This window comes from Austrofundulus limnaeus, unplaced genomic scaffold, assembly GCF_001266775.1.
Source record: "Austrofundulus limnaeus strain Quisiro unplaced genomic scaffold, Austrofundulus_limnaeus-1.0 Scaffold420, whole genome shotgun sequence".
Taxonomy (NCBI): domain Eukaryota; kingdom Metazoa; phylum Chordata; class Actinopteri; order Cyprinodontiformes; family Rivulidae; genus Austrofundulus; species Austrofundulus limnaeus.
In genome coordinates, this window is record NW_013952822.1 from 367,429 (window position 1) to 390,709 (window position 23,281).

Sequence of the window (23,281 nt, forward strand, 5' to 3'; positions counted from 1 at the left end):
CTCAAGAGGTAGAGGAGCCAAATGGCTGGCTCACTGCTGCCAACTAGCGGTCAGAGGCTGAACTACAACATAAAAATGAATGGCTGGCAGGAAAGTTGACATTTTAAACCTTAATAAAAAATCGACACAAGGCTTTAGAATATCGATACAGTATCGGGAAATGAAACATCGCGATATTTCAGTGTATCGATATTTTCTTACACCCCTAGTCAAAGCCCAGACCCTAGTCCAACTGATAGTCTCTGGTTTGAATATTATAGCTGACAGTGCATTTAAATTGAATCATTTATATTCCTGTTTTGTTCAAAACATTTTATCTTGTATCTTATGCAAATTATACACTTAAATGTGTGGCTGAACTGGTATTGATGTGTTGATCTTTGGTATTTTGGAGAAACCGATGAGAAAAGCCAGCCCTCTTTGAAGCTCTGCAGCTTAGACAGACTTCACAGTAGAAACATCATTCAGAGTCTAAATGAGTCACAGAAAATTGGCCTTAGCTTGTCTGAACTGATAATTTAGTTTTTACACAATCGCAGTTCAAGTAGGATTTTTTTCCACAAAAGGTTTAACAGATAGGTGTCACACTCTAATCTTTGAATTGTCTAACATTTTATTTAAAAAAAACCTCTTTTTACTCCAACTCTTTTTTTTACATATAGAAATTATTCATCACAAGGCATTTTTATTCAGTGTTCAGTGTTTTTATTTCCAAATCTCCTTAGAATGAAGAAAATGCAGTGAAATTTCCACAGATTTAGTCATATTTTAGCTCAAAATATTGTCCAAAGCAGGAAGCAAAAGTTTTTTTTCACTTGTCAAATCGCTTAGATAAACCACTATATAAATGTAAAAGTTCCCACAATATAAGTATAAAGATTGTTGTACACAAGTGGCACTACTTGAAGGAGTTGGAGTAATTTTGTCATGAAAACCTAGCAAAAATTACAGCATTTATACAGATCATATTGTGGAGACATGCTTGAGGAGTCTTTGCTGTATTTGCTGAGAAGGTTGTAAAATGTAGGGATGTCCCGATCGTCAAAGTAGATGTCACACTCCACTCCAGATGGTTGTTATTGACATCCTGTTTATGGTTTTATGTCAACTGTGCCTCAGTAAAGGCTGCCATAAGTTAGTCATAATAGGGCTGCAATTACCGGTAACTTTGCCAACATCTTTACATAGTAGAATTGTTTAAAAATACAAGAAGAGCAACTAAATAACGAGCCATCTAACAGCAATGGACTGCCAAACTGGAATGAGAGGCAAGGTTTTATTTCTTTTGTTTCACAAATTAAAAAATTATATATACAAAATGAAAGATTTTTGGGTTAAATAAAATATTTAATCCACCCAATATTTCTGTTTAGTTCCAAGTTGTAAAGCAACGAAAAGCAGAAAATGCCAAGAACTGCAGATACTCTTACAGCCCACAGCATGTTCAGTTTATTGCTGAAACTGGTGATTATAATTTAACCCTGATAGACTATAAAATCCTCACCTCTACAGGGTATAACCTTCAAAGTGGAGGGAGGAGAATTGATGATAGCCCGCATCCTTCATGGTGGGATGATAGACCAGCAAGGTCTGCTGCATGTTGGAGATATCATCAAAGAAGTAAGACCACTTTCTAACTTGTTCTTTTCATTTTTAGTTTGGGCTGTTAGATTATTATTGGTTATATAAATTTTTTTTAATTTAAATTTTAACTGGGTTTTTCTTATTTTATTAAGTTTTTTTTATTAAAGCACCTCATAGCATTGTCCTAAAGACAGCTGCATTAAAATCTTTCCTGGTTCGCTGTTGATGTTAGGTGAACGGGCGAGAGGTGGGCCAGGATCCCAGAGTGTTGCAGGAGGAACTCCAGGCAGCTAGTGGGATTGTGGTACTGAAGATACTGCCCAGCTACCATGAGACCATTCCTCCAAGACAGGTATCTCTCTCTCTCTCTCTCTCTCTCTCTCTCTCTCTCTCTCTCTCTCTCTCTCACATTTGCACAGCTACCCATTTGGGGACATTCCATTGACTTCCATTACATTTCTACAGCCTAACCCTGACCACAAACCCTAACCTCACAGGTACCTGACCTTAAAACTAACCTAAACTCAAGTCACACCTTGGTCCTAGACCTAACCCCAAACCCAAAATAAACATCCATACCGGTGGGGACCAGGCTTTGTTCCAATTGAGGAGCATTGGATCCTCACAAGGCTGTGTTTTTCTGGAAAATGTTCCCCATGATCTATCACAGAGGTTCTCAAACTGGGGTTTTGACTGTGGAAATAATGTCGAGCGTTCCACCAGGCCACTGAGTATCTCTGTGTTTACAGCAGTTGTGTCAGTAAACACAAATGTACTGTATTTTGAAATGCTTTCTGTTAAAATGGAGGCGTGTCAGGTGAGGTGTCTCATGCACACATTTCTGGACTTTGTTGTGTGTTGTTTTCTTGATTTGTATGTTTGCCATGTTTCAGCAGGGAATCCAAACACTTATTTTACATGTGCTCCCTGGTTTCTAAAGGTTTCACTTTATTTTTTCATTTTATGGCATTTTTAATCAGAGAAAATGACTACAGTGCTGAATCAAGAACATCCAGTAAAATAAAGACATATATTTGTATGGACTGTTTCAGGTCTTCTTCAAGTGTCATTATGACTACGATCCAGCCAATGACAACCTGATTCCATGTAAAGAGGCTGGTTTAAGGTTTGAAACGGGAGACATCCTGCAGATCGTCAACCAGGATGATGTCAACTGGTGGCAGGTGACACAGTGGGGACTGAGTAATGCATGCACATGTGGCTTTTGTGCTTTGTTGCTTATATAATAAGGTTGTAACCGATAAAAACGGTTATTATAAAGTAAAAAAGAAAGAAAATAAAGATGTGTAGTGTGTGTGTGTCTTATGTTATACAGGCCTGTCATGTGGAAGGTGGGAGTGCTGGGCTTATCCCCAGTCAGATGTTGGAGGAGAAGAGGAAAGCTTTTGTCAAAAGAGATGTGGAGCTGGCACCTGCAGGTAATAAGATAGGAGGAAGATGGAGATGATGGTCAAACATAAGATCTTTGCTGACATCTACTGGTCAAATTTTGGTTCTACTCAAGTCATTAAGTCTCAACCACCCTTCTCTCCCTCCATCATGCAAATGAAAACATAAAAATAAAAATTTGTTTAACTGTTTAACTGCCTTTCATCACACAAGTGTCATTTCTTTTGTTGATCAACAGAGTGAGGCTTACTGGTTTTTGCTAAGTGAAGGCTGGCATGAGTTAAAGTTTCCTGAGTGTTGGCTGCACATGTAACACAGGGATTAGACTCTTTCTGTCCATCCCGTTTTTCTTAGAAAAAAAATCTTTGTTGTGGCTAAAAGCAGCAGAGGCTGAAGCTGCTGGAGATAAACTCTTCTCCTGTGGTTCAGTGGACACCACCAAAACACATGGTCAGGAAGGATTTTCTGAAGTTGCTGGCAGGTTAATTAAATGAGACTAAGCAGCTGAAAATGTTTCAGCATTACTTTCTGCTTTGTCCCTAACTCTTGTTCTCCTGAGTTTGTTTCATTAATCTGGTTTCCTCTACTATGACAGAACGTCGGCATATCATTCATCTGCCTGAATATTATCAAGTATCTGTTTTGAACTGATATCACTGTCTGGATCTGGGTGTAACTGAAAAAAGAGCAGCTGTGGCTCTATTTAAGTCCAGTTCATTTACCATTTAAAATGTGACCATCTTTTAATAATTGGTGATTGTAACAAACATGTTTGTTGTGCATCTGACTTATTAACCAGTCTTTCTGCATGTTGTTGACACTTTTCATCTCATTTGTGTTTATTGTGAAGTTGGTCTTAAATTTAATTTCAAGTGGCATTAAAGAGGTTTTAAAAAGTCTTAAATTTAACTTTCCTTAAGCTGTAGGAACCCTGTTGGCACAATTAACCCTTCAAATGTTGACTTTTCCACCCCTTTTAAAGACTCTCCCGTCATCAGCCCAATTCTGCTCCAACCTGATTATTGAAAGTTTTGGTACTGGCATCCTGGATTCCCATTGCTCCACTCCAAACTAAATTGTTTAAGCTGTCACCTCAGATCATCACTTTATTGTCTTTCTGCCCTTATCTGTATTTATCAGTGTGCATGTGATTCGTTTCCCATCCAAGTCATCTCAACTTTGTCATGCTTCTCCTCCTGCATACTTTGTCCTAGAGCTGCCATTATATCTGTAAAGCTCCAGTGCCAAATGATGGCTATGCCTTTTGGTGCCTGTAAAACTTATAGTTTATGAAATATTCATGTTCAATGAATTATAATGGCAGTCAGGGTAGCTTTTTATTGGTCCAATACTGACCCATGCTGTACTCAACTTGGTACTGAACCATAGTTTAATATTTCAACTCAGTAGTTCCGTGTTTACAGTACTAACATGATTGTATTTTGATGTTTTACTATAATATTGTCTTAATACTGCTCGATTGTTGTAATATTATGCATTTTTGTGTCAATAATTGTATTGGCAATGCGGCCTCTTTCTGCACACATACAAACCAACTCTTGCCACCATCTTCTGCCACAGCTCCACTGGTCTAATGGTCTATGTCATGGACTTTCATGTGGGAGATCAGGGTTCAGAACCCAGCTAATGCTACTTTAACAAAAAATCTCTTCAAATTTCATATTGTCACACAATTACCTTAATTACAAATTCCTGCTGATGTGACAGGCACAAGCTGGTATAGAAAACACATTTGAACTTGGTCACATTTCATTCTGCAAGTCCACTGCTGCAGGCAAAGCCATGCTGCAAATGACATGCTACATGGCAATGCACACTTGTTTTTACATCGTAAAAACCCATGTCTAGTTTATTTTAATCTTGTCTCATTAGCTGATCTTCTTAACCTCTGCACACCAAAAGGTGTCTCCAGTCAACCAGCCAGTTTCTGTTAGAGGTGCAAAGGTTCAGATTAAAGGTGATCAGGCTTTTGGCTGCTCCAAACCTCTGGAATAGTCTCGCCCCTTCAGTATACTCACAGCTCAGATTATAGAAACTTTTAAATCCATGATCCAAGACTTCTCTTTTTACTTTGACACTGATTATAAACTCAAAATGGCCTCAGTAAGCTAATGCAAGTTGACGTGATGATTTATTTTCTTGTTACAGGAAATCTTTGCAGTGGTGCTGGAGGGAAGAAGAAGAAGAAGATGATGTATGTCACCACAAAAAATGCAGGTAACAGAACAATGCATACACTTAAATAAAGGTTTCTGCACTTTTTTCACTGTGAAACTTTTATTCACTTATTTTTTGCAACCTTTTATTCTTTAATTCTGACAGATTTTGTGCTAATGCTTGTTCTGTGTGGCGTGTGTGTTACTGTATGTTAGCAAAATATCTCAAAGTAATACACTGATTTTAATGAAACTTGCAGAAAGTAATTATTGGATTTAAGGGAACCCCATTCAGTATGATGGGATAGGATGAGCAAGTTAAGAAATTAGTTTTAGAAATTATATTGCATTTTTTTTATTCCCTCTTTTTGTCCTTACTTTCTTCCAGAGTTTGACAGACATGAAATTCTCCTGTACGAGGAGGTGGCCAAGGTGCCGCCTTTCAAAAGGAAAACTTTGGTTTTAATTGGTGCTCAGGGTGTTGGGAGGCGTCGACTGAAGGCCAAGCTCCTCCTGAGAGATCCACAACTCTTTGGCACCACCATTCCATGTACGCAGTCTGATGGGTTGCAGTATTTTAGTCTTGAAATCACAGTAACTTATTGAAACTTTTGCAGTTTTATTGCCTGCCACCAAAGAGAAAAAACAGTGAATGGATTTAAGGACAGTTTTAGAAAGTAGTCGTTGGATGTACATCTGTAACTGTTTAACTATTTGTAGTAAATATAAGTTCAAATGGTTGCCGCAGCTGATCCACTTGGCCAACACAAAAATGGCACTAACTCAGTCCAATTTAGATATTGTGCTAAAATCTGGTGTGGTAGTAGCTGAGAGTCATTACCAACACATACTCTGACTGTGCATATTGTAATGTCACAAGATTGTGCATAACCTCACACTCAAGCTTTGATCAAAATGGCTACAACTCTGTTATTTCTCAGTATAATATGATCTGAGTCTAAAACTCTTCATAAAGGTGGCAGGTGATACGTTCCTTTGAGGAATAGTAGGTCTTTAATTAAAAAAATCTAACAAACAGTCTTTCAGAAGCAGTTTTTATGGCATGTTTTATTTGTTTCTCTGCTCCAACACCTGATTTAGTGATTGAAATACCTCTTCATGTTCTGCAGAAGACTGTTAATCACCCATTCATTCAAATCAGGTGTGTTGGAGCAGAGAAACAAATCAAACCTGCAGGATAGCAGCCCTTGAGGATCAGGATTAGACACCACTGTTTTATGGAATATTTGTGTTGCTTTCATAACCTTGCTTCTTGATTTTGAATTGTTTTGATGACTACCGTCAGCTATATAATGTAGAAGACTGAAAGTGTGTTTTCATGTCGGATCAGACACGTCCCGAAAGCCCAAAAAGGGTGAACGTGAAAGTCGGATGTACGCTTTCACCAGCCGCAGCAAAATGGAGGCGGACATTAAGAACGGGCGTTACCTTGAATATGGAGAATATGAGGGCAACCTGTATGGCCTGAAGGTCGACTCGATACATGAGGTGGTGGAAGCAGGACGTGTCTGCATATTGGACGCCAATCCTCAGGTAAGCAAACACAGCAGGTTTCAAACTAGTCATCAGAGATTCATGTAGGACTGTAGGGCTGTGACTGTCAATATGTCTGCTTTGCTGAGATTTAACAACAAATCAGGAATGTTTTTCTTAGGTTGAAAAACAAAGAAGAAATCTGTTACTCATTTAAAAGTCTTTTAACTGCATTTATCAATTTTACAAGTTCGTCCAAACTATGGCTGGATGGATGAAAACAATTTGTTTTTATTATCTTAAATTAACAAATTACCTTCTTTGAAATTTCTAAGGACAGCCTCCATTCATTTAATTTAAGTAAGTAAGTAAGTAAAGTTTATTTACTGTATAAGCACCTTTCTTAGATATAAAATCTAAAAGCGCGTCACATAAAATAAAATGAAAACAATAAAGTAAATTAGTAAATTAAAACATCACCACAGCATTACATTCATATGAGAGCACAAGTAGTAAAAAAATAAAAACACTTAGCTAAAAGCCTGTTTGTAAAAGAAAGTTTTCAGATGTTTTTTAAAAGCATCAACAGAATCAAGGCTGCGTATACACTCACCGGCCACTTTATTAGGTACACCACGCTAGTAACGGGTTGGACCCCCTTTTACCTTCAGAACTGCCTCAATTCTTCGTGGCATAGATTCAACAAGGTGCTGGAGATTTTGGTCCATATTGACATGATGGCATCACACAGTTGCCGCAGATTTGTCGGCTGCACGTCCATGATGCAAATAGCCCGTTCCACCACATCCCAAAGATGCTCTATTGGATTGAGATCTGGTGACTGTGGAGGCCATTTGAGTACAGTGAACTCATTGTCATGTTCAAGAAACCAGTCTGAGATGATTCCAGCTTTATGACATGGCGCATTATCCTGCTGAAAGTAGCCATCAGATGTTGGGTACATTGTGGTCATAAAGGGATGGACATGGTCAGCAACAATACTCAGGTAGGCTGTGGCGTTGCAACGATGCTCAATTGGTACCAAGGCGCCCAAAGAGTGCCAAGAAAAGATTCCCCACACCATGACACCACCACCACCAGCCTGAACCATTGATACAAGGCAGGATGGATCCATGCTTTCATGTTGTTGACGCCAAATTCTGACCCTACCATCCGAATGTCGCAGCAGAAATCGAGACTCATCAGACCAGGCAACGTTTTTCCAATCTTCTCTTGTCCAATTTCGATGAGCTTGTGCAAATTGTAGCCTCAGTTTCCTGTTCTTAGCTGAAAGGAGTGGCACCCGGTGTGGTCTTCTGCTGCTGAAGCCCATCTGCCTCAAAGTTCAACGTACTGAGCGTTCAGAAATGCTCTTCTGCCTACCTTGGTTGTAACGGGTGGTTATTTGAGTCACTGTTGCCTTTCTATCAGCTCGAACCAGTCTGCCCATTCTCCTCTGACCTCTGGCATCAACAAGGCATTTCCGCCCACAGGACTGCCGCTCACTGGATGTTTTTTCTTTTTTGGACCATTCTCTGTAAACCCTAGAGATGGTTGTGCGTGAAAATCCCAGTAGATCAGCAGTTTCTGAAATACTCAGACCAGCCCTTCTGGCACCAACAACCATGCCACGTTCAAAGGCACTCAAATCACCTTTCTTCCACATACTGATGCTCGGTTTGAACTGCAGGAGATTGTCTTGACCATGTCTACATGCCTAAATGCACTGAGTTGCCGCCATGTGATTGGCTGATTAGAAATTAARTGTTAACGAGCAGTTGGACAGGTGTACCTAATAAAGTGGCCGGTGAGTGTAGGTGGCAGTGCATTCCAGAGCCGAGATGAAACTACTTGGAAAATTTCCTTTCTAAGAACTCTTGAAGTCTCCAAAGAACAATTTTTGATGTTTTTTTCATTTTATACCGTTCCTGTTCATCACCGCTTCCAGGTTTATTAACACTTTGTTTTGAATCTGCCCCACATTTTCAGTCTTCATGCTTTCTGAACAACTCCATTAAACAGTTGAGTGTTCAGCTCAATGCTTCCTGAGCAAACTGTTGTCAGTCACTAACTGACTTCCACCTGGTGCACAGAAACTCTGGTGTTAAAACTGAACAGAAGACCTATATAAAACCCATGTTTTGTATATTTGAGGTTAGATTTAATCTAATTAAAACTTAGTCCAGATCATTATATCGTGTAGCATCAAAAAAATAAAATAAAATAACCCTCAAACTGAAAGAGGGTAGATTTCCTTTTTCTCATAACTGCAGGTAAATTCTTCTGTGACATTAGTTTCATAAACTCAGGGTGCCTTGGTCGCTCGCTTCAGTCCTCTGTTTTCACACTGAGAATCACTTCAGTCCTTTTAACCATTTGATATTTCATTGTTTTTGTTTACTTGTTTAACACTGGTTTAACTGTGACCCTTCATAGTAAAAAATAAATTTAGTTTAAAAAAAAAGGTAGTAAACTTGTGTTTGGTAGATCGTTTCTTTGCTTCTTGGCAATAAATCTTATGCTGTTGGAAAGCCTGTTAATTTCCCTTTTTAAGTGGTGCTACATTTGTAAGGAACATGCATTTGTGGGATGAGCAGTAGAGCTGAGCATGTGGGTTGCACACATGGAAAATCTTCTCTGCCAAACAGCTTATTTTGCAGACCAGGTGCACAATAAAAGATTTATTACCAAGAAACATTGTTACAACAAAGAAATAATCTACTAAACACAAGTTTCCTTACTTACTGTGCTAAATATTTCTCAGACAATTTTTTTGAACAGACTCTCAAAGAGGTAGTATTTGATCTAGGAAGTAACACAAATAAATATACTGTATAATGCAAACAGGCCTCGCAGTTATCAGCTGATGTTTAGAGGTTAGTGTCTGAGGAAAAATGTAATTCAGCCTTAAATCTTTGCACAAAACAAAAAGAGACGTTTTATAGCTTTGAAAACTTTATTTTCATTTTTGCCCCCTTTTTTTATTCAGATCTATTTTGTCACACTGAAACATTTTATTTTACCTTTTTCTTTCATCTAATGAAACTATATTTGTCTCTGTTTGTCTTCTGAAGTGGTCCGATCTGGTTTGGTGGTTGAACACAATCTGTCCTGAACCACACTGTAGGATCACACTTACCAGTTATTAAAATAATAAATCTGTAACACTTTATAACATTTCCAGTAAATTTCCAGTGTTTTAATAACCAATTATTTAAAAAAAAACTGCAAATAAATTTGGAACGATTGAGTATGGAAATTACCGTAAATTAAATATGTAGGAACCCTGTAGTGAGTAAATATTTTCTCCTTGTTTTGCTAACCGAAGTATGTACCGCTGAAGAGAATTTCCTGTGAGTTACGAACTTTAACTAAAACAATTTGAACTTCCTGTCTCCTCTGTATTCATCAGGCTGGGTCATTTTCTTGATATGAGTGTAATGTAACAAGTCAGCAAATTTGAACAACTCACTACATGGAAGATATTTTCACATTTCAAAATCCTCAAACATGACATGGAAACTTAAAGGCACAGTCTGTAGGATTTTGTCAATTCTTTTAGCCGAAATTGAGATAATCACTAATGACAATAATAAAAAAAAACATGTCTAATCATTGCAGACAAAGACCTTGTTTTATTATTTTTACCTTATAAAAAGCTGTTCATATCTCCATGGTCGCGGGTCGCCACTACAGGCAGCCGCCATCTTGTCTATGAAGGCTCATGAAGGACAAACTGCGGTGGCGGCGTCAAAAACAGTTTTAGTTGTAATACTATAAATGTAATATTTGTTGTCTGTCATTGTAGCTGGGATAATTTTACTTATTAAAGCTCATAATCTTACCACTTGAAACATCACTAGCCCTGAAGCTGCTGGTAGACATCACGGTTGGAATTATCAAAGGTTTTTGACACCTGAGAGACACCGTAGCAACTCCTTTGCGTTTGGAAGCGGGGGTGGGGGTGGGGGGGAGGACCAGGGAGGATGATTCAACCACTCAACCACTAGATGTCGCTGAAAACAACAAATCCTGTGCCTTTTAAAGGTGTCTTGCATTAGGACCTCCTAAAGCCAAATAATATGTGCCGTTAAACAAAGAAGTGATGTTTCAAATAAAATATGTCCTTCAAATCTAACATTGCTTTCATGTGTTCATTCCAGTCTCTCAAAGTGCTGCGGACATCCGAGTTCCTGCCCTACGTGGTGTTCCTCCAGTGTCCAGACTTTGAAGTGCTGAAAGCAATGAATCGCTCAGCTGTGGAGGCAGGAGTGGTCACAAAGACTCTGACAGTAAGAGGAAAAATAAATCCCCTTCTAATTATTCAGATTTTGTGTCCCAGATCAGGAAATTAAACCAAGCTGTGTGTTGTGTTGCTGCAGGATGAAGAGCTGCAGAAGTCATGCAATGAGAGTACGAAGATTAAAGCAGCCTACGGTCACTACTTTGACCTCACCATCATCAGTGAGAACCTTGATGAGACCTACCGCACCGTCAAAGCTGCTCTGGAAACGGTTTCTAAAAACCCCCAGTGGGTCCCTGTTACCTGGGTGTTTTAGAAACAGCTGGGAAAACAAACAAAAAACACTGCTAAGAGTTTCTTGTGGACACACAGATGGATAAATACTAGATATGACCTTAGCAGTAGCTAGACATCATGAACAAACTGTACCTAGACTGTGTGTGAACAAACACACACCAGCCACTTTACTGGGACTTCCTGTTCATGTGCTAATTGCTGATCGGCCCACCAGGCAGCAGTTTTCCTTTTAGACATTAATGTCTGGTTCACATGGCAAGATTTTAAAGATGCTGGTTAATTTTCAAAGACTGAGAGACCCCATAAATGACTATAAAAATCAGATATAACAGGTTTGGTCCTACAGTGTGGTGTACACCCACACAGCGAAGACAGTACACAAAACAGATTTCACTCAAACATTCAGACAGGAAATCTCATGAGGTCTCTCAAGATCAAACATGAGTTCAGAGGAAATAAACATTGCAGACGAGTAAGAAGAAATGGCCGTAGTCTGTGGGCTTTTTTTAACAGAGGAAAAATGACGTCCACCAGTTTTTCTGGTGCTCCATGGCAGCTGCTTTGTCTTCCGTATTTTGGACTCCCCTCTGTTTACATTACCTTACTTCCTGATTGGCTTATACATCACAGTCAACAGGCTCGTTTATCTTCAGGGGAGCACCACACACAGCAGGAATATCTCCAGAGATTATCTGTAGAGCCATCGTGGTTATCGGGGCATCCTTAAGATTGCCGGATGGGCAAAATCGGGTCAAAAATGGGCAAAATTACCTTACTGTGTGAACCAGGCTTTAGATGTGGTGAAGATGGCTCGCTGAAGTTCAGGTTTAAACCCTAGAGATGGTCATGTGTTCTGAACTTCAGCAGGTCTTCTACATGCCTGAAGGCACTGAGCTGCTGATATTCATTGACTGATGAGTAGTTTGTGTCAACAAGCAGTAGAACAGGTGGACTTAATAAAGTGGATGTAAAATGTGTGAGCACACATTTTTAGTTATGTTGATGGGACCTGAAATCCTTGTGGGGCCAAAATCTGATTCTGGTTGTAGAATCTCTTGTTTACAGTGTCGATGTGCGGGTCGGTCCATATAAACATGCATGTCTCAAGGAGTTTTAAAGTTCAGTCTGTTTTTAAATGATTGTGCTTTTACTGACAGACTTTGTTTATGCTTAACAAGCAAGATCATCTGTCATGGCCGCCTTTAATCAGTAAGCTATGTTTATTGTCAGACACTCGTCATGTGCCATGGAATTCATATGGATATAAAAAAACATATGATCAACTTATATGAAATATTTTTTACTATCTTTTTATAGAAAAACTTAGTTTTCAAACATCATGGAAGACAGTAAATCTAGCACCTTCATCCCATTTGTTTCTGCAATAAACATTATTTACACATGCTCTTGGCCTCACTTCAACTCAAACATGACCAGGGGTTAAAGCCTACACATTTTGTGAAAACATGCTTAGTTTTTTAGTGTCGGAATACACATTCAAGGGATTTCAAAACAAAATGTCATTTTTCTGATCAGTTATGCTCCTTTTCCATTAGCGCCTCAACAGCACGGTGCAACTTGGCTCAAACTCACACAGCGTTTTCCAAAACTGTCTTCTATTTTGTTAAAAGCAGTATCAGTTTAGTCACATTTTACACWGTTTCGCCAAGTCTGTATGTATTTATTGATTGTTGTACACAGTTTGTAGAAAACCTGTAAATACACGAGGACGTGAGGGTGCAGTGCTCGCGAACAGAATGTCATTTAATGATGCCTTTGATTACATGAGTGGAAATGTTTTAGTAACACCATGTATGTGTCATCTATCTCCCCCACACGTGCTTTGCTCTTATATGCTTTTGGGTTAAAACACAAATGTTTTCAATTTTTTTCTATTCAAATTTTATTTTATTAATAAATTTTTGTGGCAGCGTCTATATATTTTTGATGAATTGTTAAAACGTGTCCATGCATTTACATACAGGTTTAGTATAAGCCTGTATTAGGAAGGTCAGTTCTTTCATTTTCCTATTTATATTAGTGTTGTAGTTTTTAACTAAGTAAACAACCCAGATTATAATTTTGTTTTTTCCCTTGCAGCTATTCTTTGACCTGAAGTTTTGGGATATACTGTATAAATAACACCATCACTCTTAAGATCTTAAAACCTCACTGTCTTTTTTTCTATCAAATCACATGAATGCAATAAGAATAATTTATGGTCAGTTTACTTATTTGTTTTTATATGTACATTTTAGCACAAAAAACATAACTTTTACAATAAGTCGTTTAATGTTATGCAAATAAAGTGGGCTGCCCTTCTTGGGTCAGCTTCTCTACTTAGGAAGGAGCAGGATCCATGTGCAGATCGATTGTGCATGTTTGTGCATGATTAAATGCAAAATTTAGAAAAAGGTAAATACAGTGAACTGATTTTGACTGTGATAAACTGGAAACATTTTAAGGGTGTACACTTCTCACCTGGTAATCACTTGAGGTAGATGCCAGCTCTCCATGGCCCTTAACAAAAAAATGGTCATCAAAGACAGGCTGAATAAGTGAATGCATAAGTATGGTTAGATGATTTATTTGACTTGAACATTTGTTGGGAGTCCATCTATTCACACAGTAGCTCTTATTTCTCCACTTACTGACTTATTTATTTAAATTTAATTAAGTCATCAACAAACTCAACTAGGGGTGCACGATACATCGGTATTGATATCAGTATTGGCCGATACTGGTCATTTTTTAGAATATTGATATCGGTCTGATATGTAAAATGGGGCCAATATTAATGTCCGATATTGATTTCCCACATTTATCTTTGTGTTTCTGTTTTAGGAGGTGAGACGGTTGGTTGAGCAGCATCTGTTTGATCATGATAGTGATATTTAAGCTGCACAGCCAGGAATAACTGAAGTAGAGCCATGTCAGAAGTCTGGTTTATTTACAGTATCATAAAAAGACCCAAGTGTGTTTGTGCGTATATGTGTAATATAATTTGTATGTTTGTGTAATATCGGTTATCGGCCATAACACCAATAATTATATCGGATATCGGCTGAAATTTTCATATCGGTGCATTCCTAAACTCAGCACCTTATGTAGTGTGCCAAATGATAGACTCTGAAGTACCTATATTCATATTCTGTTACATTTCTTTTGTCCTGGATTTTGTAGCTCATAGAACATACAAATTCTAATCTAAAATCTAAAAAAAAAAGTTTAGTAAGTCTTCTGGACAGTTTCTTTAATAAAAATTCGCAAAAAGTTAAACAAAGAAAGAAAAAAGACAGGAATATGTGATTTAAAGAGTAATAGCACATCGTAGAATTGTCTGAGTTTTGTTTATTGCAAAAAGCAAGGCACACAAATCCTAACGTAGAACCTATTAGCTTTCTGTCACAGATCTTGTGTACCGAGGCCGTCCTTGAGACCCTCCTACCTCTGACATCTACATCTAGACAAACAATAACATTTTGCCCTGGCACCTGTGACGGGCTGAGGAGAGTATAACACTTGGTAAAGTGATTACCTCTAGCAATTCTTGTCCTGATCATAAAACTGAGTGAAAACAAGATAAACAGATATGCCATAAATCTGATGTCACTGAGGTCAGCGGAAAGGTCACTAGGTCTTAGGCCTTCAAAGGGCCTGGGAAAGAATGCTACATGAGGTATTTTCCTTTAACACAATTACTCCCTTTTGATCATAAATTGGTCAATTCAAACAAACTAGAAAAATACAATTAAATCAAAGGAAAACTGMCCTGATTACTGAATTAAACAAGGTTAAATCTGAAACAGAGCTAAACTTCTAAGGAAGCAACAACAGATGACCCCAAAAAACTAACAGTAACAGAAGGAAATAAGAGTAAAATGGCCCGATAAAAGAATTATAACTAATGCAATAATACTAGAGGCAAAATCAATAAACAAAAGCTCAGGCCAGCCTAAGAAAATGCAAAAGCAGGATAAAAATATTATTTGCATTATTATGTCTGACAAACAGACTGATGAAAAAATAACATTAGCAAAAACATCAGTGATTACTGAACTGAGCAATCAAACAAAACCTTGAAACCTGTATCATGAAAAAGAGTATTTGGGAAGTGAAGATGTGAAGAAACAAATTTACTAAAATTCCCATGCCATTTTCAAAAATCTTTAAACAATAAAACGGAACCCCAAAATGTTTCTAAGCATGAACCACATAAAAAAAACAATGAAGTGATAAGAAATCAAGATTAATGAAAAATTAGGAAAAAAATCAGTCTTTGATTTGTCTAGTTCAGAAATTATCTCAACCTGACCGAGACCTTTATAAATAAAATGAAAGCAAAAACATAAATAAAACCTTAAAGGAAACAAATAAACACTTTGTCTCCACTGCTCATCTATAACAGAACAACAGGAGATCAGGAATGTGGCCTGAGCCAGTAAAAAAACACAAATCAAAAGAAATGAAAATTAATAATTAAGATAAACATTCTGCTGTTTTTGCTGTTTATGTTGGCATCGGTCCTCCATATACCTCCTGTGGGACCTCATGTAGGAGCCGTTTTAATATTTACAGTGAAACTGATGTCTCTGCTGTGTGGATTCTCATGTGAGTGTTTAAACTTGTTTTATGGCTATATCTTTGTCCACAAACATCACAAGGAAATGGTTTGTCTCCTGTGTGGACTCTCATGTGTGAGTTGAAAGATGATTTATCTCTAAATCTGTGTCCACAAAGATCACAAGGAAATGGTTTGTCTCCTGTGTGGACTCTCATGTGTGAGATTAAAGATGACTTTTTGCTAAATCTTTGTCCACAAACATCACAAGGAAATGGTTTGTCTCCTGTGTGGACTCTCATGTGTGAGTTTAAATGTGACATTTGCCTAAATCTTTGTCTACAAACATCACAAGGAAATGGTTTGTCTCCTGTGTGGACTCTCATGTGTGTGTTTAAAGATGAATTATGGCTAAATCTTTGTCCACAAACATCACAAGGAAATGGTTTGTCTCCTGTGTGGACTCTCATGTGTGTGTTTAAAGATGAATTATGGCTAAATCTTTGTCCACAAACATAACAAGGAAATGGTTTGTCTCCTGTGTGGACTCTCATGTGTGAGTTTAAAGATGACTTCTCTCTAAATCTGTGTCCACAAAGATCACAAGGAAATGGTTTGTCTCCTGTGTGGATTCTCATGTGTGTGTTTACAGTTGACTTTCGGCTAAATCTTTGTCCACAAATATCACAAGGATATGGTTTGTCTCCTGTGTGGACTCTCATGTGTCTGTCTAAATATGACTTTTGACTAAATCTTTGTCCACAAACATCACAAGGAAATGCTTTGTCTCCTGTGTGCACTCTCATGTGAGCTATTAGAGCATTTTTTCTTGTAAATTTTTTATCACAGTCTTTACACTTTACTAATTTTGGTTCTGTCGGGTCTCCTAAACGACAGGACATGTGTCTCTTAAGAAACCTGTTGTTGACATACTGTTTACCACGCTCAGAGCATTTCACAGATTTTTTGACAGTGTTCACTCCTGACGCAGGAGTCTTTCTGTTCTTCCATTCTTTGTTCCTTTGTTTAGTTTTTTGCCCAAAGACTGAAAAGTTCTTCAGCTGAGAGTCAGGACTGCTCACATCCTCTTCATCTTTATCATCCTCACTGAGTTCAGTCTCTGAAGAGCTGGAACTGTTTTTGTAAATATTTCCATCTGGGTTACTGGTAGTTTCAGGTCCTCCACAGTCCTCTTCATCAGTTGCTGTTTCCATCTGACCAGCTGAGCTGCATGTTGGAAGATCTCTGTCCTCCACCTGGTGCTGATGTAGCTGTGAGAACAGAGGCTTCTCTCTATCATCTTCACTTTTATAAGGAGCTGCAGTGACTGAAAACCTGGTGACATCAACCTCCATCATCACACCAAGTTGTCTCCCTCTAGACTGGTCCAAGGTCCCTCCTCTTTCTCTAAGTTGAGGGGTTCTGGGTCTGGCTGGTCCACACCAGGTATCCATTCTTCAGAAACTTCTACTTTAATCAGCACCGTTTGTTGATCATTTGCAGGGACCACTGAAACACATTGAGGACATTACCTTTACTTTCACACAGACCTCATTTATGTTGTTGCATTAAGTAAACAGGGTTCACTGCTTCACTGTTGTTGGTGATATATAGGAGATAACTTTGTAGGAATGGTACTGAAACCCGGTATGTTTTCAGCACCGGTTCCACGTGATGAATTTTGACCAAATTGATAAGCACTGTCGAGCAGTCTGCTTCTCCTGTAATGTCAGACTCAGTACGAAGGCGAGGGGCTGAAGGAGGAGTCAGCGAGTCTTTTTGGACTGTGTGATTCCGAAAGCAGCTGATAGGTATCGACAGTCCAAGCAGATTGCGGCTCGGGTGGTCGCCGAGGCAAAAACTCGGGTGCGGGAGGGGTTCGGAGAGGCCATAGAAAAAGACTTCCGTATGGCTTTGAGGCGAAGGGGCCAGGGTAAAGTGGTTCGCCACCAACATTGTTTATGGTGGGGATGGTGCTAGGACTGCCACAAATGATTATTTTTATTGTCSATTAATCACTGATTATTTTTTTAGATTAATCGACTGATCGGATCATACGTTAATTGRATATAGAACATACAGCTTATCGCACCAGAATGCAGCTGCTATTATAGAACCATCATTAGATTTCAGCTATATTCTAACAAAAATAAAGACAATTAAGATCATAGTTCATTAAACCTTTAATGAAATAGGCAGTTTGTTGCAACAAACAATTATTGAACTGTGTAGCATGGTGCAAACAACTGAGTAAAATAATGATAAGGCACTACAACACAAAAATAAATACATTAATTTAAAAAATGTTTAGGTTTTTCTGGCCTTCATTTGCCTCTGGCATCAAACATAACTGCAATTAAATCAAAAGAGGTAGTTACTTGAAACTAAGGTATTATTCACAAAAAAGTAAAGTTTTGGTCTCACTGACTCAAATATAACAAAAGTGCATTTTGTGCTCAGTGCTCACAACTGTATTCAACTTACTACACTCTGACTATACAATCTCAAACTGCACAAGGCTCCTGTTCATAGCCAGGAAAGTTAGCATTTCCACGTGTCTTGGAGAAGGGCTTGCTCTCTTTTGAGAGCAGATGTTCCCTGCTGCAGAGAAAATCCGCTCTGATGAGGTGGAGGTTGCAGGGATGCACAGAAAARATTTAGCTAGCTTTGATAGCGTGGGGAAACGCCCCTCATTTTCACTCCACCATTTGAGAGGATCATCCTTTTTAGAGAGTGTGGCCTCTCCAAAGTAAAGTCAAAGTTCACTTATCACAACTTGGACCTTTCGGTCCTCCTCAGTTTCTCCATCCTCATTTTCACTCTGTCTGTGTCTGACTCAGACTGAAGCAGGGTTTCCAGAGCACTCTATCTGAATTATTGACCTTCTGCAATTTTGTATCCTGTGTCCCAGTTGTTTTTGCTTCTTTGACAGCAAGCACTTCAACACTCCCCTGCAGTCTGATGCYATCTTCAGGAGTCAAAAACTTCAGCTTTCTGTATCTGGGGTCCAAGGCAGCTGCAAGAATAACTGGATTTTCTTTATCTGCTGAGATAGTGGAAAGACTCCCCCATCTCTGTATTATCCCATTTTCTGCCCTGGTAATGAAAAAATTTCCTGAGCTTGTCTCAAATTGGTTTTGGTGTACTGCCTGTGTCGGCCCTTTGACCACCTGTGGAAGACCTGAAATGGTTGTGTACTGCTGTCCACTAAGTTAAACAGTAGCAGTCTCAAAAGGTGCCAACCCTCGCTTCAGTTCTTGAAGCAGCTCCCACTGCTCTGGCTTCAAGTCGAAGTAGTGTTTCCCTCTCGGAGTTACCTCGGGATCTGAAAGAGTGGCAGTGACAGGCCAGCACTGTTCAAGGAGTCTCTCTATCTTGTGGAATGTACTATTCCATTTTGTGCTGACATCCTGGATCAGTGCATTTTTCTTAACATTCATTTGCTCCTGTTTCATCTTTAGCTTTGTACTAGCCAGCTCACTTCTTTTAAACTGCTCCACTAGCTGCCTAGCAGCACCTATAGTGCTCTGCTGATGGAGGTTTCTTTGAGAGCAGTGTTGACTATACGGCTCATCCATGTTTCTCTTCAAGCAGTCGCATTGCTCCCACCATATTGGAACCACTGTCAATGAACCACTGCTTTTATTTTGGTCGGCAAGATGGCAAACTTTGTTAAAACCTCTTTCATCAATGTCATTATATTTGCACCAGTATGCCTCTCCTCAACAGGCATGGTAGAAAGATTTAAGGTCTTCATTTTCCAATCTTCACTCAGGAAATGGCAAGACACAGCTGCCACTGTAAGCCTCTGTTGCACAACTGGTCCACACATCAGCAGTCAGCTTGAGGAAACCTTTGACACCCCTGAGGGTCTCCTTTACCTTAAAGACATGAGATGATTTATAAGAATAGTAAACATTATGAAGAAAAGCTTTTTTTTCATTAACAATATCCGTCAGTTTATGCATCAAGCCTTAAATGTATTTACCAATTCAATAATTCAGTTACCAGATATAGTCAAGTAGGTTAGATAAACATTAAACATACAGTATGTTTTAAAAAATCATCACATACCTTACCCAGTATTAATTTATTAGTTGCTCAGTCAGCAAGCTCTTAATATTATTTCATCATTGTGTGTTAGTGTGATATCTATGACATTTTAATTCTAATGTCTTTAAATGTTGCTTGTTTATTAAATCATTTATTTTACTGTGTTATTGTTGCTTTGGCAATATTGTTTTAATATATTCATGCCAAAAATCTAAATGAAATTGAGAAAGAAAGAGAGACTGACCTTCTCAAAAGTTGCACAATATTTCTTCTCCATCAATGTAGGTGAAGCGAGATCTGCTTGGTAGGTAGTTGTCATGGTAATCTGGGTTAAACTATTTAACCATGTCTTTAAATTCTTCATTGTCTACCATGGATAGTGGTCTCATGTCCGTCAGCAGCATGTTTTAAATGGACTCAGACAGGACACTGGCTTGCTGAGATGTGCATGTAGCTGGCTTTATAACAAAGCTGTCCATTGAAGAAGAGTGTACTTATTTAGCAATGAAACATAACATTAGAAAATATCAGCATTCCTTTTCAAACACATCACTGTTATAAAGTTACAGAAAACACATCAAACATGTGTGCTAAGGCTAATGAATCAAATCATCATCGCTAATGTTAACTTTTACAGCTATCAATATGAGTAAGTAGCAAGTTAACTCTCTGTTTACGCTAATTTTAGCAGCTAACTAGCAATTTAGCTTACCGAGATGATGGTCCCTCTTCTTCACAATCAGCCACAACATGCTTCCTTTTCAGGTGYTCGTGCATCGCAGTTGTGCTGCTGTGGAAGGCAAGTTCCACCTTGCAGATATTGCATTGAACACTTCTCTTTCGTTTTCTTAAAATGATCCCATACTTTTGAGCTCCGTTGCCGCTGGGTAGCCATGATACCAGTCTGTCTGTGCGATACGTCCGCACCGCGGCCTACCCACTACTGCGCATGCATGTCAAAGACAAAAAGGCAGATGCGGCAGTGGAAGATGCCGCAGCAGTATGGAGAGAAAAACAAAGCTAAAAAAAGACGACGCATCGACTATTAAATTAGTCGTTGACGATTTTAATAGTCGACATAATCGTGACTAGTCGACTAATCATGGCAGCCCTAGATGGTGCTCCTCAACTCGGGACGTTGTGGGTCGGTGGCCAGAATACTTCAAAGACCTCCTCAATCCCACCAGCACTTCTTCCATTGAGGAAGCAGAGCCTGGGGACCCTGGGTCAGACTGTCCAATCTCTGGTGCCGAGGTCACTGAGGTGGGTCAAAAGCTTCTCAGTGGCAAGGCGCCGGGGGTGGATGAGATTCACTTGGAGTTCCTTAAGGCTCTGGATGTTGTGGGGTTGTGTTGGTTGATGCGACTCTACAATATTGCGTGGACATCAGGGGCAGATCCCCTGGATTGGCAAACCGGGGTGGTGGTTCCCCTATTTAAAATGGGGGACCACAGAGTGTGTTCCAACTATAGGGGGATCCCACTTCTAAGCCTCCCTGGTAAGGTCTATTCAGGTGTGGTTTTCGTCCTGGTTGTGGAACAGCGGACTGGCTCTACACTCTCAGCAGAGTCCTGAAGGGTGCAAGGGAGTTCGCTCAACCAGWCTACATGTGTTTTKTGGACTATGTCCCTCAAAGACTCCTGTGGAGGGTACTTCGGGAGTATGGGGTACCACGCCTGTTGATACAGGCTGTTAGGTCCCTGTATCACAGGTGTTAAGAGCATGGTCCGCATTGCCAGTAGTAAGTCAGACTCGCGTCCGGTGAGAGTTGGACTCTGCCAAGGTTACCCTTTGTCACTGATTCTGTTCATAACTTTTATGGACAGAATTTGTAGGCGCAGCCAAGGTGTTGAGGGGATCCGTTTTGGTGACCTTAGGATCACATCTCTGCTTTTTGCGGATGACGTGGTCCTATTGACTTCATCAGATCGGGATCTCCAGCTCTCACTGGAGCGGTTCGCAGCAAAGTGTGAAGCAGCCTGGATGAAGATCAGTGCCTCCAAATCCGATACCATGGTCTTGAGCCGGAAAAGGGTTGGGTGCCTTCTCCAGGTCGGAGAGGAGGTCCTGCCCCAAGTGGAGGAGTTGAAGTATCTCGGAGTCTTGTTCATGAATAAGGGAAGAATGGAGCGAGAGATTGACAGGCGGATTGGTGCTGCATCTGCTGTGATGCGGGCGCTGTATCAGTCTGTCACGGTGAAGCAGGAGCTGAGCCAGAAGGCGAAGCTCTCGGTTTACCGGTCGGTCTAAGTTCCTGCCCTCATATATGGTCACGAGCTTTGAGTAGTGACAGAAAGAACGAGATTGCGGATACAAGCGGTCAAAATGAGTTTCCTTCACAGGGTGTCTGGGCTCTCCCTTATGGTGGAGTCACACCGATGCATTTTGAGCTGCAGGAGCAGCCAGTTTAMATGCAAAGTCTATGGCGGACGTGCCTCTAGGGGTCTGGCGTTGTGTCACGTCTGTTTTGCACGGGGCGCAAATAATGAGGAAGGGGCGGCAGAGTATTTTCTGTGCATGCGGTGCTGCAGAAGCAGCTGACGCCCGAGTACAAAAATCTGAACTTTCGCCGCTCGACGCGTCTTTGTAACTAATCAGAGAGACTAATTTTTTCACGTGATAGTTTCCTGAAAATTGCCCACAAAACCGAAACAGACAGTAACTCTTTAGCTGAAATGGACCGTCTGTAGTTGGATTTTCTGGCTGGAGATATCAGCACACAGTGGGTCAGCTGCTAGGGACAAAAAAAAAGTCCATCAGCTCGGTGCTACTGGAGTGGCGAAACTAACTGAACAAACCACCTCTAAATCATCTGGTGAATTAATTTATCAGATGTGCACAACATTCGCTTGCTCTTCAGTAAATAAAGCAAAGCCATTTTCCTATTTTATCTTTATTTCATCCGCCGAACACAGAGACAAGAAAAAAAAAAAAAAAAAGACGCTCCTCCCTCTTCAGACGCACGTCTGCTCTGTGTCTCGGTCTGAACATAGTGCGACCAGCTGGAGGCATTGGGCACTTTTTTGCTGCTCAAAACGCATTCGGTGTGAAAGTAGCATTAGGTGAGAAGTTCAAGTCATCTGGGAGGGACTCAGAGTAGAGCCGCTGCTCCTCCACGTCGAGAGGAGCCAGTTGAGGTGGCTCGGGCATCTGGTTAGGATGCCTCCTGGGCCAGGGCTCTAGAGTGTGACCAATTTGGTAGCAAATGCGACCTGATTTCCTAATAGTGCGACTAAAAAAATGTCCGGTCACACTGGTGCGACCGAGGGGGAGGGGGAGGGGTCACCAGCTGAAAAAAGTTTCCATGTTCCATTAAAATAATCCAGCAGTATCAATGGTCGCCCGCCGACAGTCTCATCTCTCCTAATAACACAGCGATCTGCTCGCGGGCTCAGCTCCGCACCTCCCGCGCACACACGTTTGTTGTTCTATCCTCACTTTGCATTGGCTTCCATTAATTTC

At 39.8% G+C, this 23,281-nt stretch overlaps 2 protein-coding genes across 3 annotated transcripts in view; one reads left to right on the forward strand and one right to left on the reverse strand.

The window, feature by feature from the left end:
* Positions 1-13,142, forward strand: part of mpp2a (MAGUK p55 scaffold protein 2a) — a gene marked incomplete in the record, with an annotated part of 28,289 nt that extends 15,147 nt beyond the window's left edge. The window contains 9 exon segments of the mRNA XM_014024385.1: positions 1,513-1,620; positions 1,817-1,936; positions 2,637-2,768; positions 2,921-3,023; positions 5,164-5,232; positions 5,560-5,721; positions 6,523-6,725; positions 10,829-10,957; positions 11,048-13,142. Coding sequence (XP_013879839.1) covers positions 1,513-1,620; positions 1,817-1,936; positions 2,637-2,768; positions 2,921-3,023; positions 5,164-5,232; positions 5,560-5,721; positions 6,523-6,725; positions 10,829-10,957; positions 11,048-11,224 — 1,203 coding nt within the window.
* A 1,394-nt stretch (positions 13,143-14,536) lies between these two features.
* Positions 14,537-23,281, reverse strand: part of LOC106529056 (zinc finger protein OZF) — a 9,778-nt gene continuing 1,033 nt past the window's right edge. Inside the window, exons 2-3 of one of the 2 annotated variants that reach the window (XM_014024389.1) lie at positions 17,116-17,275; positions 14,537-17,037 (exon numbers count right to left, since the gene is read on the reverse strand). In XM_014024389.1, the coding sequence (XP_013879843.1) occupies positions 15,778-17,037; positions 17,116-17,220 (1,365 nt within the window). In that variant the 5' untranslated portion in view covers positions 17,221-17,275 and the 3' untranslated portion in view covers positions 14,537-15,777. Of the gene's footprint in view, positions 17,276-23,281 lie in introns of both variants that reach the window. The other variant, XM_014024388.1, reaches the window with a different exon arrangement.